This window comes from Physeter macrocephalus, chromosome 8 (assembly GCF_002837175.3).
Source record: "Physeter macrocephalus isolate SW-GA chromosome 8, ASM283717v5, whole genome shotgun sequence".
Classification (NCBI taxonomy): domain Eukaryota; kingdom Metazoa; phylum Chordata; class Mammalia; order Artiodactyla; family Physeteridae; genus Physeter; species Physeter macrocephalus.
Window position 1 is genome coordinate 117,851,687 of NC_041221.1, and position 16,189 is coordinate 117,867,875.

Below are 16,189 nucleotides of genomic sequence, written 5' to 3' on the forward strand. Positions count from 1 at the left end.
CATATCAAAAACAAATCTTAAAAAAAATTAGGTATTCTTACTATGAATAAAAATGAGTATATATATGTATGTTCATAATTATTCATCACAGTTCTGATATATAGTAGTGCACCGTGAAGAAAGCTTCTCTGATCCTCATCTGTTGTATATATTTTGTATTCTTTGATTTAATCTAATAGTTTTCCAAACTATTCTAATACCAATCTAATAATAGTATTATATGTTTCTTTTTTATAGTAAGTCCTTGATTAGCAGGGAATATATATGTGTATCCATATATTTCTCTTCCTTCACCTGTTACATTCATTGTATTAAAGACTGTATAAATATTTTTATAAATGGATATAACCCTAGATCTGTTTTTAACAAATGGATAATATATCTCTGTTTCACAGTGTTTTCAGAACTCTCTATGCATTGTAAATTATCTACACATTATAAAGTGAAGTGTAAGTTGATTTTTATTTAGTTAATTTAACAAATGCAGTAATTGGTTTTTGGGGGGTTTGGGGTAAAATCAAATAGTTTATTTGTTCATTTTTTGTTTGTTTTCTGAATATGTGTATAATTACTTCCCTTTGTACCATAATCACATGCATAGTCTAAGTGTCTTGAGTATATAACTAATGTTGGTTGCTTCCAACTTTCATGATTATAGAAATTGCTATATAATATTAGAGTAAGAGTAATTTTAAAATAGCAAACTCATAGAGATTAATAATGTTGCAAATAAAATTGCATAAAAAGGGTTTAAATTAATTATATGGATTCTTTAAAAGAACAAAATAAAGTAAAAGTTTTAGAATGGTATCTTCTTCAAGAGACATGTTAGAACATCTTTGCAAGAGTAGCTTATGTTTTCATTTGATGTGTTTAAGAGAAAAATCCTAGGATTGCTGTCATAATCTTATTTCTTATGCAGTACAACAGCTTGAATCTTTATATGGTGTTCTGGACGTCTATCACTTTCATCATCAAAATGTCTGAGAGGATAAACTAGCATAACCATAACCATAAAACTATGTTATAGTTTTAGCACACATAATGATGAATATGTCATACTACTCTTCTATAAACTTTGGTAACAAACTTACCTCGGTTGACAACTATATGCTGCTTCCAAAGCACTCTCTTTCAAACATAAATTTCAGATCAAAATACTCTGCTTATTAACATGAAAAATATGCTTGTATGCCTGGGGAATGGAATGCAGAATAACTCTTGGAGCACAGTGGATGCTTAGTAAATGTTCTTGACTAAATTGACGGTTGATACGACCAAATTGTAAAATGCTATATTCAGGACCAGCCAGTTTGTTTTTGTTTTGTTTAGTTTTGACATATATTGCATCAACCAATATATTATATTTATATGAAGTGTTGAAGTGTTTGAATCATAGTAAATAATAATTTTTTTATATCGTGACTTTAGGAAGACAGGCTTTTGGTAAATGATGGAACCATAATCTTTTGCAGGGGTTTATTTCAAAAGTAATTTGATATACTACTGGTCTACACATTATGTATCCTTTTTTTTCTTCTTTGCTGCCCACTCTCTCAGTAATTCACTCTTAGGGGGACCATAATTTATTGTTTAAATGAGACAGTATAAGTATATCTCTACATCTTAGCTACTATTTAACTTTGGATTTTCATAATGGCTATTATTTTATAGGGCATGTGGATATTTTTTATGTTATTAATATTTTATTCATATGTTTCCCATGTAATATTCCACAATCTCAATGAAAAATGCTAACTTCTAAATATATATTACTCTGTTTTCTGGAATAGCATGAGATAATTAAAGGTAACCTCTTGAACAGTTACAAAAACCTAAGATATCTACTTTATGATTTCCTTTTAAAATTGCTAACTTGAGAAATCATTTTATTCTCAAAGAGTCTTAATGTGAATTTGAGATTTCCCTTTAAGAATCTTATTCTTTCACCAATTAGTGTTTATCTTTCATATAAATACTTTAAAGAGTTCTAGGTCTCTAATATTGCTTTATCTTGACAGCAGTCCTAATTCAAAGAATTTAGCTTTGCATCTTAAGTTAACTCTTAATGTTTCCATCATTAAAAATGTATTTCCTGTCAAAATGTAGTATTTTTAAGTACTTTTTTAAGTGGAAATACTCATAGTAAGGTCAAAGATTGGCAGCTATTGTGAAAATTTAAGAGGTTTCTCATCAATGTTAAGGATGGCTTTGTTCTCAAGTGTCAGCAATTACTTGGTTTTGCTGAACTGGCCATTGAAGTATAGAAAAGTCTCGTGACTTGTACTTTTATCTGTCTATCTGTCTATTTACCTGTCACATAATAGACGTAACAGATATCTCATTTTTTGATCTCTTGTCTTTTTTTTTAATCCATTGGCCACTGTGACTGTTTAAAGCTATAGTCTTGATCTATGCTCATAAGATGTGAGAAGGAACCTGCTGGAGCTTTTAGGAAAGTTTCTTCTCTCTTCCTACATATGGTACCTGAACTTTATCTGGACACTGTAGTACAAGAGTGTGAGCTCTGTATACCTGCCTGAGGGTTAAGTTAAAGCACTTGAAGTGAAGATGCATGATTTTCATTAAACTAGAGCCTGATTATGCTGAAAAGCCTAGATATTTAGCCAAATTTGATTTAAAATTTTATAAAAGTTTTATAAATAAAATATCACAAATACCGTTTATGTCCCCTGGATAAACCTTCTTCATCCCACTTTCCTTTTTCTTGTTCTCTGTACCTAGATATAAATGAAATCCTGAATTTGGCATTTATTATTATAATGTAAATATTTTCTATATTTTCTCCATATGTACAAATTTATACATAATACGCATAATTTTTTGAATTCTGTCTGATTTGTATCATATGCACGTATTGTGCAAATAATTTTTCATATAATGTTTGTTTCTTGAAACTTCTGGTTATAGTTTATATATTTTAGTGCTGGAAATTATTCTATTATAGAATATAAAGGGCATTCCATTATAAAGATATACCACAGTTTTTATATACTCACCCATTGATTGGCAGTTATAGTTTTTCAAGTTTTGTTATTAAGGATATGAAAATGTATTTAATTACTATTTTAATCACTATTTCCTCAATTACAAATATTCGTTTGCCATTTGGGTTTTCTCATTTATTAAAATTTCTGTTTACATAATTTATATTTTTCTACTGGATTATTCATCTTTTTGGTATTGATTTATAGAAGTTTTTTTTACTATATTTAAGTACTAGTACTTTATAAGATACATGTTTTGAAAATAACTATTTCTATTCTTTTGGTTGTTTTGAACATTGTTTATAGTATCTCTTGTAATTTTTAGTCAAATTTATCACCATTTTACTTTACACTTTGTGCTTTTCGAGTCTTGCGTAAGAAATCCATTTATATTTCAAGGTCATAATTTTACTATTTTTTTCTAAAATTGCTGAAGTTTTGCCTTTCATGTTTGAGAAATCAACATAGATAAATAGGTAGATAGATTAGATATAGATATAGATGTAAAGGCTCAAAGCAATGTATACCTTATCAAATTATTCCCCTCTTCTCTCTAAGTGAAATCTGAATTACTCAAAATTTTTAAAAAATGTTTTATTTGGAATTAGATACGGGTAACAGATGTGTATATACTACATTACTCATATGATTAAAAGAGTACTACAAATATTCATTTTTATTATCTGAAAATCTTTACTCCATTTTCTTTCCTGTTTCCCTGGGCTATTTCTAGAATAATGGTTTAAACTGGGGGAAGCTTCCACAGTTTCAATTCTGTTACTGTGGTCTCAGAGTTACATTTTTGCACTGTACTTAGCTTTCCAAATCTCAGGCCCCACGAAGAGCTCGTCACTTTGATATTGAGGCCTGTCCTCTGCTTTGCCCAAATTCCATAAATAAGGATGTTTAGCCTCAGATAATACTTCGACAGTCTAATCCCAGATATGCATGGCATGTATCACAAGCCCATTTTAGTACCTTGAACAGCTATGCTGCAAAGATAGGTGGAAAAGCAGTTCCTTCCCATTTAATGTATAGATTTGTAGGGGAGTAGGTTTCCTCCATTGCTGTCCATCTGTTTGCTAGTGCCAGTTGAATAAACTCCCTTGCGCTACAAAGGTAACTGGTTCGAAATTCAACTGCCTTGAAATATTCTGTTTCAAAGCTGTACTATCCCTTTATTTACACCCTGAATGTTTGATGTGGCAACATGAGTTTTTAGTTTTGTGGTGATGTTAACTACAGTTTATACATACTTTAAAGTGAACAAAAAAGTTTCAATACATGCATATTATTTGATTTGATTCTTTTAAAAAATATGCTATTTTGTGTTCTAAAATGCTTATAGTAAATGTAATTCTTCTATTGCATTATTCAGTGAAATATGCATGTACCATTATTTCCACACAATCTTAAATTCTTTTTAGTATGAGTATGAATGCATGTATTTTTTTTAAATGAACACTGAGGTGGAATGATCATATTTTGAACCTGAAAGCTCACATTTTCATTTTATCGAAGTGATAGATTAGTTAAAAGATCCCTCTGTACTGTTTTCTGAAACTAAATTCTTATTGAAGAAAGATATATAAGCATTGTGTATACTTTGTGAAGATTATGGGAAAAGCATCCAGTTAGCATGTCAGCAGAGATTGAAGGGCATATAATACTGTTATTTACCCATGAATTTACACATGGGGCATGGATATAGTACATCTTGCCCATGTCTAAATACAGCGAAGGAAATTAGTAATTAAGCATGAATTTTAAAACAAGGATCATATTTTGTTGTTTAATTGCTGGTTTTCTGAATAATCATAAAATGTACAATTAAAGTTAGTATTGGTATTTTCTAAATGAGAAATATTAGATCATATGGTTGGATTTTATCATTGTCTTTTTGGTAGCACTTAAGCTGAAATTGGTTTAAACGTGAAAGTTTATAAATTTATTTTTTTTCTATTTTCTTCTTTCTCTTAAATCTTAGAATATCAATCTTAAATTGTCTTACAAAAATTCATGCTTTTTTTTTCAATTATTCTGTAAGCATACTACTAAACTTCATGATTTAAATCCCCCAAAGATATTTCCAAATTATTTACGTGAAAGCTATTTAGACCATGCATTTTACCTTCCATTTAGGACAAAATAAACAAACATAATCCAAAATTTGAATATTTTATTCAATTCATATGATTGCTTTATATGTATGATCTATTATTTAATTAAATTCAGCTTTTAAAATATATTTATATTGTAGGCTTTTCTGTGCAATTCCATTAAGTTCTTTGTGCAATTCCAACAGCGTAGTGTTATGCTGTACTTGATAAATAGTTTTTCTTTTAGGCAGTAATACACCATTTAGGTGATGGCTGTTAAAAATGAGCCTGGGGCTTCCCTGGTGGCGCAGTGGTTGAGAGTCCGCCTGCCGATGCAGGGGACATGGGTTCGTGCCCCGGTCCGGGAAGATCCCACTTGCCGCGGAGCGGCTAGCTCCGTGAGCCATGGCCGCTGAGCCTGCGCGTCCGGAGCCTGTGCTCCGCAACGGGAGAGGCCACAACAGTGAGAGGCCCGCGTACCGCAAAAAAAAAAAAAAGAGACTGAACTCTGCATTTTAAGTGTTTATATCCAGACACATGATTCATTTGAGAAATCTGGACTGAGAGTCAATAGCCCTCTGCCACTTAGCCTCAGAGGTGAGATTTAATTTTGTTCAGCAAATAAACAAATCTCCTTTGATTCTTCGATTCTGCTGCTAGGAAGATGAGTAAGAGTTTATCACTTCCCTGGAGGAACTTTTAGTGCAGCCAGTTGCATACCGATTAGAATTTGAATGGAGCTTTCCTTAGCAAAGTACTCCCACACAGGGATTCAAATGATGGATATTTGTAGATAGTGGATTATGGGTGTATGTTTGATTCCTAGATAAATCTGATGGTTTCATACAGAGACATCTTTTTCTTCTATAACCAGACTGTGACCCTATAACCAGACTGTGACCCTGTACATGTGACACATTATACAAATGTATGATGTTGATCATAAGGGAGACAAGATAATGTAACAAGCTCAGTGTAAAACCCATAATGATTCATGAAAAACTTATCAACATACAGTTCTTATACTGTGGGCATTTTTGCATCTTGCTGGAAGGATAAGCAAATACTCCAGGCAGAGTTATCAAAACAGATTGTGAATATTGATTAATTCTGCAAAGGCCAAAAATGTAAATGCACATTTGTCAAGAATTCAGGTTTGGTACTCTTTGCTCTAACAAATTCAGATCATCTGTTGTTTCCCAATAGCTGGATCCAAGTATAAAGTTTAGACATTTTCTTTCTAGAATGGGTAATGATACTCTGGATAACTGAAATACAACTTGATGATTTACTCCAATATTTACCAGATAATTTTCAAACCTTTTCCATTTTGCTCTTAGCCTAGTCTGAGACTGTGTCTGAAATACATGAGGGGAATGAGGAAGGACTTGTTCAGTTTGTATTTGGCAGAAGAGTTTTGTTGCTGAATAAGGCCACAAGTTATGGCTGGAATGGTTTGGTAATAGTTTTTTCCAGTGCGCAAAGCCAGACAGTCTCTGCCAAACAGCAAAACAGAATCTATACTGTCAAAATGGAAAAATGGAAAAAGTGGTAGCAATTTTGAAGTTGGGGAATTCTGGCAGCACACTTAGAATTTGGCACTTGTACTTCGCTGTGAGGAAGAGCGTATGAGCACCAACTATTGCAGCTTGGTCTGCTGCTGTATTGCCTGGAGAATACTTGACCCAGATTAATGACAAAGCTTAGGTGCTTGGTTCAGAATTCTTCTTCTTTTTTTAAAAAATTTTTATTGGAGTAAACTTGATTTGCAATGATGTATTAGTTTCAGGTGTACAGCAAAGTGAGTCAGTTATACATATACATATATCCACTCTTTTTTTAGATTCTTTTCCCATATAGGCCACTACAGAGTATTGAGTAGAGTTCCCTGTGCTATACAGCAGATTTTTAGTAGTTATCTATTTTATATATAGTAGTGTGTATAGGTCAATCCCAATATCCCAATTTATCCCTCCCTCCCCTTACCCACTGGTAACCATAAGTTTGTTTTCAACATCCATTACTCTACTTCTGTTTTGTAAATAAGTTCATTTTTACCTCTTTTTTTTCTTCATTCAAAGTGTTCTGAGAACCTCTATCAATAAAGATTTTGACATGCATTGTTGCTGCAATGCTCTTCCAATTTAATAATGGAAATGATAGCAAACACTTATTATGTGCTTTAAAAAGTCTTAAATCCTTTTCAGGTGTTAGCTCATTTAATTTTCACATTGACCGTATGAATCAAGTTGGTCCATGAACAACATGGGTTTGAACTGTGTGGATCCACTTATATGCAGATGTTTTTTCAATAAAAATGTACTACAGTACTACATGATCTGTGGTTGGTTGAATCCACAAATTCAGAACTGAGCGAACAGAGTGAAGACTGTAAGGTTATATGGATTTTTGACAACAAGGGGATGGATGCCCCAAACTTCCCAGTTGTTCCAGGATCAACTGTATTTTTTTTTACCTCCCTTTCAGGGATGAGAAAAAAGAGAAAGTAGGGGAGTTAAGTACCTTGCCCGGGACCACCATACTTCTACCACCATTCTCCAGTGTCCTGGTGTGAAGAATGAAACAGTAGTGTTTAACGGAAAAATCTCTATTCCTTTCTGTAGGTCCTTAAGGCTCTTTTTTTTTTAGTGTTTCTTTGGGGTAAATATTTCGGGACAAGGAGGTCAGAACAGAGACGCATAATTTCCATCAGAAGTGTTAATATACAGAGGCTAATTTTTATCACTTCTTTGCTTTTCCTCTGCAGCATTATAACTTTATGAATCTGATTTTTGACAACATCATTAGGAGTATTCTTGTAGATTTAATGTGAAATGTGGTTGGAACATTTGATTGTTCTCCTTATTTTTGACTGTTAACTTTGTTAAATGTTTGAACCGTACAATTTTTCAATATTAAGTAACAAAAAGTGCTTGCATAATACTATTCATTAGGTTTTTTAAATTAGTGTTTTGCTTCCAAACTTTATAATTCATTATTAATCAAAATGTTTCCCATAATCTGTGTGTATGTAATAAAAACGTGGGTAGGGATTCTGGGTGTTTTTTTCCCCAGCAACTGGAAGTACTCCTGGCATATAATTGGTGCTCAGTGAGTATTTCAGAAATTGGCATTCATTATGAATGGATGAATGATGATGTTAAATGCCTTGAGCTTATTCATATGTATAATTTTGCTTTTTCTCTACTACATTATCAAGGTTCTTACTGATGAAGAAAATCAGTAATAGCACAGGAAGCAGGAGGAAGCTGAGAAATGTGTGCCCTCATCTCAGCATTCCTAGTACTGACCAAGCATAGGGCTCTATAAGTAGTGAGAGAATGAGTGAATGATTGTGCAAACTGAATGACTGAAACTCCTGTCCTTTTGATTTTACCTAGTTTGAACATGTCTCAAGTACAGCAACTGCAGTGTTTGGGGAACATATTACCAAAGGCTTAAGGCAGGAATGAGGAACTGCACACTTGGAGACTGAGTGTGACTCATGGACATGGGCTCAGTACTTAGACCTCACAGGCCCTGGGCTCTGTACTCACTGCTCTCTACTTAGAGTCCTGACAGTGTCACTGCCAAGAGATCCCTTTGCCTCTGCTGAAACCAACTCTGTGACTCAGATTTAGTGTAGTCTTTGGTTCCCATTACCTACTGTAGTTTCTCTGAGGTTGGTTCAGCCCACTGACACCTCATACAGCAAGCCTAGGTTTCCTGAGACAAGGCATCCCTTCACATATTTGAGGATAGCTCTCTCATTTCCAGAGGCTACTGTATACCACCACACTACTGGGGGGTATTTGTATCAGTTTTTGTGACATGGTTGACTGCCCCTTCTCATCCTGATTACTGTTCCCAGAGGTGGTCCTTATTTGTCTATGTTAATGATACACTGGGCATCAATACTAAAGCAGTATTTATTAATGAATAAGTGTTAATCTCAGGAAAGTTCCCACTGACTTCCTCTAGTATTCTGTACTCAGGAAGAATAGATGCTCAGGGACAGTTCTTGAAGACTTGATTGATTGACTTATCTATTCTGCAATTCTTATGTTTTCATTCACGTTATGTAGTCCTTCACGTGCATTTCCTCCATATACATGCTTTACATGTTAACTCCTCCTCTCTTCCATTCATGTGTACATCTCCATCAGTACAGCCTATTCCTTCATACTGACTAATGCCCCACCCCCCTCTTCATCATATCCTGCACCTGTTCAGTTCAGTGTGTTTTAGAAAGTCTAAAGCAAATATACTATTTTTAAAAGTTCTCTAATTTTTTTAACAGAAGCTCCATAACCTACTCCCACCTCCCCACATGATGAAACAGGGAAACAGTGCTGCAGGCAGACAGTGACAACAGGACACCAGGAAATGCCCGAGAAGGTCAGCTCTACTTTGACATGATGTTTACAGGAATTTAGGCAACACGTAATTGCATTTCTAAGACACATGCAAGTCCATTATATAACTTGTTATTTGGAATATACACAAAAGTTACAATTGATAATTAGATCTCTTTGAATATTAAAATTTTTAAATAATGACCATAAATAAGATGATTAACAATCACATACTAGTTATCACCATATAAATTGTCATATTTCAGTCTGTGTTGTATGTTTAAATTCCATAAAGGGAAATATGTATAATAATATCATGAAATTCAGCAATGTTTTCTTTGTTTGTAAGGCTTTAAAAATATTCTAAGGAACATTTATGGTGTTTTTAAATTGCAAAATTTAACTTCCAAGGTATCAGAATTAACGAGTTTGTGTTAAAATATCCATGTTTTCTATGAACAAAACTAGTTTACATTTTTATAATTTATATTTATTAACTATAGGAAAGTAATGTTTCACCACTAGAAAAACAACAAAATTATATAAATGATACGATTATAAAGAATCAAATATTGAGTTAATGCACTTTTTTTTCTGAAAAGTTGATTTGTGGTACGTAAAACTCATTCATAATTTAGGGATAGTCTTGCCTACACCATATGTGACCATAAGAAGGACCATCACTTTTAACAGATGTGTATTCCTCAAGTAAAAACCTGTAAAATCAAGGCATTCTTTTGTTGCAGTTTTCTGTTTTCCCAGCATAAAAGGCTGCCAATAAAGGTTTCTTTGGTCTCAGTGTTTTTCTATGTATGAAAGAGTATGGGTTTATTGCTCATTAACCCCCTGATGCTTCTGAAGCAATAATTTAATTTCATTGATTCTGTCTATATAGGACTCTATTTATCACTTGTGTTAATATGAAACTAAATTTTTCCACATCTAGATAAATCTGAGAGATGCTGTGATCAGTCAGCTATTTAATTCGAAGAGTGAATTTATTCTATCTAAAACCAAAAATAAAAGATATCTGGACACTGTCAAATATTGGGGATATATTGACATGTTTACAATCAGTGTTTTTCTTTAAACAGTTACATACTTTTCTCATTCATTTGGGAATACTCTATTTGAAGTGAATTCCTCTGAGTAGTATTGATTTTGTTCTTGAGAGCTTATTAAATAAACTTGCTATATTAGTGTACAGTGAATTCAATAATGTACTTAGTAAACTATTTTCATTTGTGGAATTGTAGCAATCATACTGTTTTTAACAGTTAGGAGCTGTGCCGTGAATTAAGTCTTTATCTTTACATGTCCTAATTGGAAAATAAGAGGAAATGTTATTTGGAATTAAGTTACACTTGTCTTCTTAATCAAATTCCACTTTAGATGTAAGTAAATTAGAAAATATAGAGCATTATGTAAATGTAAAAATATACTGAAAGGAAAGTAAGGATAAGTTGTTGACTAAATCAGGATAAAGAGATTTAAAAAATCTGTCTATGTCTATATTGATAGGCCTGATCCATGGAGAAATACTTATAATTTCTTTTTCCTTTTCCTTTCTTTCTTTATGAGTAATATGAATTCACCATTTAGCTATATGACTTATCTAAGGTCAGATTATGTGGTGAAAATAATGTAAGACCAGAAATGAAGATTCCTCAAATTCAAATTCTATCTCTAATATTAATTTGCTCGTTAATATTTTGCAAGTCATTTATTTAATCTGAGTTCCCAAGACCTTCAGCTGACTAAATGGACCATAGAATTAAGGATTTAGTTTCATGTATTCTGTTGACATGAGTTTTGCAGAAAAAACAGAGCACCGTAGGCTCAGCATTTTTTCACTGAAATAAAATCTCGATTATCTACATCCAAACAATATCTGTCTCTTTCCAGTGAAGCATTTGCAGCCTTTATACTTCTGGTGTACTTGTCAGACTTTGATAGAACCTCTCAAACTCATAATGTTTCTAGAAAAAATATTCAGTTCTAATATTTAATTTCTTCAGCAGACTTTAGTTGATTAAAAATGGCAAATTCACTGTTGAAGTAATTACAAAGTTGACAGTTGACTAGTAAAAATAGTAGTATAAGATTTTCAGTGTCTTTCCATAATAATTGTAGGTGCTTCAGATTTTAAAATATAAAAATTTTTGCTACGTTGAGCAAAAGAGAAAATCCAACATTTAATGTTCCTGTTGAGTTTAACCACACTCGTAATTCCCGAGAATTAAAAATATATATATATATCATAGGTCAACTGAATAGCAGTTGTCACTCAAAATAACTTGTTATTATGCTAGCATACTAATGAAAATTACATATCCAAATAAAAGGGAGGTAGGAAAATTTGGGGGACCCGTGAATCTCAGCAATAGGAAAATTTCTCCTAAGGGTCTAATTTAAAATATAATAAAGTGGTCTTTTTATATCTTTATCATTTTTGTCAAACTAAAAAAAGAAAAATTTGAACTAATCTAGTAGCTTATTTAATTAATTCATTCATTCAGCACTTATTGCACATGCATTTTGTACTGGGCACCATGCTAGAAATAAGAGATGTGAAGATTAGTAAGACACAGTTCTGCCCTTGATATGTTCAGAATGTAGCAGAAAAGTTAAAAAAATAAACAAGACAAGTGAGTTGGAGGTAAATCAGAGACAGCATACAAAGTAATAAACTGAGTTTATGAAATAAGGATGAATAGTGACAGTAGAAAGAAGCTAAACTTAATGTGGCTCAAAAACTGAAATAAGTATTAATAGTCATTGGAATAGTCATTAGAAGGAATGAACAGTGAATTGGCAAGCCATGGCAAAGTCTACTGATTTAGTTGGCGAAATGAAAATAATAGGAGAAATACCTATGAGAACTTTTGCAAGATTGTGCAAATCCAGAAGAAAACACGGAATGAAATTTATCTTAAATTTATTTGTCCCCAAAATGACCTTGAATATGATAACCGCGAAGAATTACGGAGCACAGTGACAGCAAGGCCAGCGGGTGCAATGGTGAAACAGGAAGGTCAGGTTCATGGTTCTGTTGCAGTTCTCCCCCAGATAAGTGCAGTGATTGATAACCTGGGGGGAAGTGTGCTTGTGAGATGGGGTTGCTTGATTTCGTTGTTAAATCAAAACGCTGTGGAAATTATTCTAGGGAAGTATTGTTTACATCCAACCTTAACCGGCAAACAAGTAGTCCTATGATGTAGGTCAGCGAACTTGCTACAATAGCAATGCTGTAGGTGAGAACTGCCAGAGAGCACTTTTTGGTTATGGTTGTTAGAATGTTATCTGTGAAGGTTCTGTTCATGAAACAGGTGAATTTACATTTCCCCTCTACCTCACTGACTACCTCTCCTTAGTGTTTTTTCTGAATCCTTCTTGCTTCCTCAGCATCTAAAAGTAGCTCAGATATTTAGTCTGAGTACTTGTGCATACACCCATGCTCACTTGCTCTCTCTCTCTGTCTCCCTCCCACCCTCCCTTCCTTGTCCTCTCCCTCCCCACCCCCGACTCCCATGCTGATTTCACCTAGTCCCATAGCTTTAAACACCAGGTATATATGAGTGACTCCCAAGTTTTTATCTCCTGCCCTAAACTTTTCCCTGAACCCACTCATCATCTTCATTGGATGTTTAATTGCCATTTCAGATATCGAAAGCAAAACTTAAGAATCAATACTTAGACCCAGAAATTTCTTGTTTAGTTTCTTCTATGTCATAACATCCTCCATCATCTAACCAGTTGCCTGGGCCAAAACTCTTCGCATCATTTTTGCTTCCTCCCTTTCATTCACCTCTCATGTCCAGTCTTTCAGAAAGTTTTGTCAAATATGCCTCCAAAATACATTTTAAATCATTCTTTTCACCATCTCCACCGTGCCCATCTAAGCTACCCTCATCTTTTACTTTTTTAATTAATTTTTATTGGAGTAGAGTTGATTTACAGTGTTGTGTTAGTTTCTGCTGTACAGCGCAGTGAATCACTTAAACATATACATATATCTGCTCTTTTATTGGGTTCTGTTCCCATATAGGCCATTACAGAGTATTGAGTAGAGTTCCCCACTTGTAGGTCCTTATTAGTTATCTATTTTATGTATAGTAGTGTGTATATATCAATCCCAATCTCCTAATTTACCCCTCCTCCCCTCCCCCTTGGTAACCATAAGTTTGTTTTCTATATCTGTGACTCTATTTCTGTTTTGTAAATAAGTTCATTTGTACCATTTTTTTAGATTCCACATATAAGCAATATCATATGATATTTGTCTTTCTCTGTCTGTCTTAACTTCACTCAGTATGACAATCTCTAGGTCCATCCATGTTGCTGCAAATGCTATTATTATTATTATTTTATGGCTGAGTAATATTCCGTTGTGTATATCTACATCTTGTTTATCCATTCATCCATCGATGGATATTTAGGTTAATTAGACTGCCTTTACACAAATTTCTAACCAGATTCTGCTTCTTCCCTTGCCCTCCTATAATCCATTTTCCTCAGAGCAGCAAAAGTCAGATTTTTGAAATGTAGAAGGTTCAGTGTCATCTCACATGGAAAACTTTAGCAGCTCCTCATTGCTACCAGAACTCCTTCAGTCTCTTTACCTTGTGATCTATCCACTGTAATCTCTTCTAACCCCAGAACTCATCTCCTACTGGTCTCCAGTGCCCCTGCCTGGCACTCTCCCATGCAAGCTATTCTTTGGGTTCCTTGGGCTTCCCAAACTCATTTCTTCTTCTGGGCCTTTGCAGTTAGCATGTACATAGCTGGCTCTTTCTCTTCTTTTTAGTGTCAGTTCCTGTGTTACCTTTTTCAGAAGTACTTTTGCTGACCACCCAGCCTGGGCTCTGGCTGTCCCTGTGTGTGCCTCTAAATCCCTCTCATGCACTTACCCTCCTGACATACCACTATCTTTCATAGTGCTGTCTGTAGTTTTCTTCACAGCACTCACCACTCTGTGATATCTTGTTATGTATTTGCTTTCTTATTTGTTGACTGTTCCTGCCTGTCAAATGTAACTTCCTTAAGGGCAGTGGCCTCATCTGCCCTTTTCATTACTGGGTCCTCAACATCTAGAAAAGTCATGGCACAATAAGTATTGATATGTAGTGAAAGAAAAAAAATTCTGCAGATCCATTTGTTCTTCTTTTTACATCCTCAGATGCTTTAAAGAGGTTACCAAGAAATAAAGATGCTACAACGAGCTGAAGAAATGTCTTACTCATTACTTTGATACTGTCTTCTGAGAACAAAGCATGAAAAATATGCATTTCTTAGAAGTTGGCATTCCATATTTTAGCAGCTTTTTGCAGTCTTTAAATCTAGTGCTTTTTTCATGATTTGCTTTTTGCCACTTAAAAGGCCATATGTCAAAATAGAATTTGATTTATAGAAACTTAATATAAGCACTTTGAAAAGTATGCAGTAGGGAGAAAACAAACAAACAAACAAAAAACACATACTGTTCACTCACAAACACAACACATTTTATATCTTGGAATTAGGTATTAATGAATGAATGATCCTTCCAAAGAAAAATGAAAGGTAATATAAAATAGAGCTTTGACTGCAGAGACATTTTATTATTTTCAGCTATTTACAGAATATATCACTATTTGAAAATATGCTGTCACTGCAGTTGTTTTAGGATAGGCAAGAAGGAAAAAAGTTCTAATCATCAGACTCCATACTAAAGAGAAGAAGAGACATACAAATGTGGAAAGATTTTATAATAACAAAAGTATCAAGAGTCAACATAAACACATTGTGATGAATAAACCATACCTGCTGTTTCCTAGATTTTCCTTGGTAGTTTTATGTAATGTTTATTTCCTAGTTTATTCCTAGTCATAGGGATTCTACACGTGTAAGTGAAGTGATTGCCTGGGACACAGTGGAAGGCAGTTAAGTGTAATTGCTGAAATATGAATTCTGAGTTTGGAATGCCTGAATTTGAAGCCCAGCTTCACCTCTTAATAAGTGTGTGCTCTGTCACGTTACTAAGTTCTTCTTTTGTAAAAGGAGAATTAATGAATAAATACTCGCCTTTTGGAATTGTTTTGAGCATTAGGTGAGATGAAACATGTAGAACACAATGTCTTCAGTGTGATAAGCCTGTGATAATGTTAATGAATGTTACTCTATTTTTTATCATCTTTACACTTACTCATGCTAGCATATATTATTGTCATCTTTCTCATGACTCAGACCTCAAAGACTGTATTGGACTAAGGTTTCATCAGAAGAACAAGAAATAATTACAGGGCTTCCCTGGTGGCGCAGTGGTTGAGAGTCCGCCTGCCGATGCAGGGGACACGGGTTCGTGCCCCGGTCCGGGAAGATCCCACATGCTGTGGAGCGGCTGGGCCCGTGAGCCATGGCTGCTGAGCCTGCGCGTCCGGAGCCTGTGCTCCGCAACGGGAGAGGCCACAACAGTGAGAGGCCCGCATACCGCCAAAAAAAAAAAAAAAAAAAAAGAAATAATTACATTAATAAGTTATGGATTGCTTAGATGTCTAGAGAACTTTTTAGTGCTATTTTCCAATATAGGTAAAATGGTGTTATATAGGGGAAAAGTAGATTCCATTAGTTTAATAGTTTGAGTGCTGCATTAAACAAATTTAGTCAGGTTTATATACATCAGAACTTTTCAAAGCCTTTAAAATATTAATGTAGAGCTGCATTTCACTTATATGAAGCTTTTATCTTT

General features: G+C 34.0%; 1 protein-coding gene across 2 annotated transcripts in view; it reads left to right on the forward strand.

Annotated features, from left to right (window-relative positions):
• PRR16 (proline rich 16) overlaps positions 1 to 16,189 on the forward strand; it is a 180,794-nt gene that overhangs the window by 116,853 nt on the left and 47,752 nt on the right. The window contains exon 1 of one of the 2 annotated variants that reach the window (XM_028492587.1): positions 9,479 to 9,505. The exons of the other annotated variant lie outside the window; for it this stretch is intronic. Coding sequence (XP_028348388.1) covers positions 9,494 to 9,505 — 12 coding nt within the window. The 5' untranslated portion in view covers positions 9,479 to 9,493. Of the gene's footprint in view, positions 1 to 9,478; positions 9,506 to 16,189 lie in introns of those variants that run through there. 2 annotated transcript variants of the gene reach the window in all.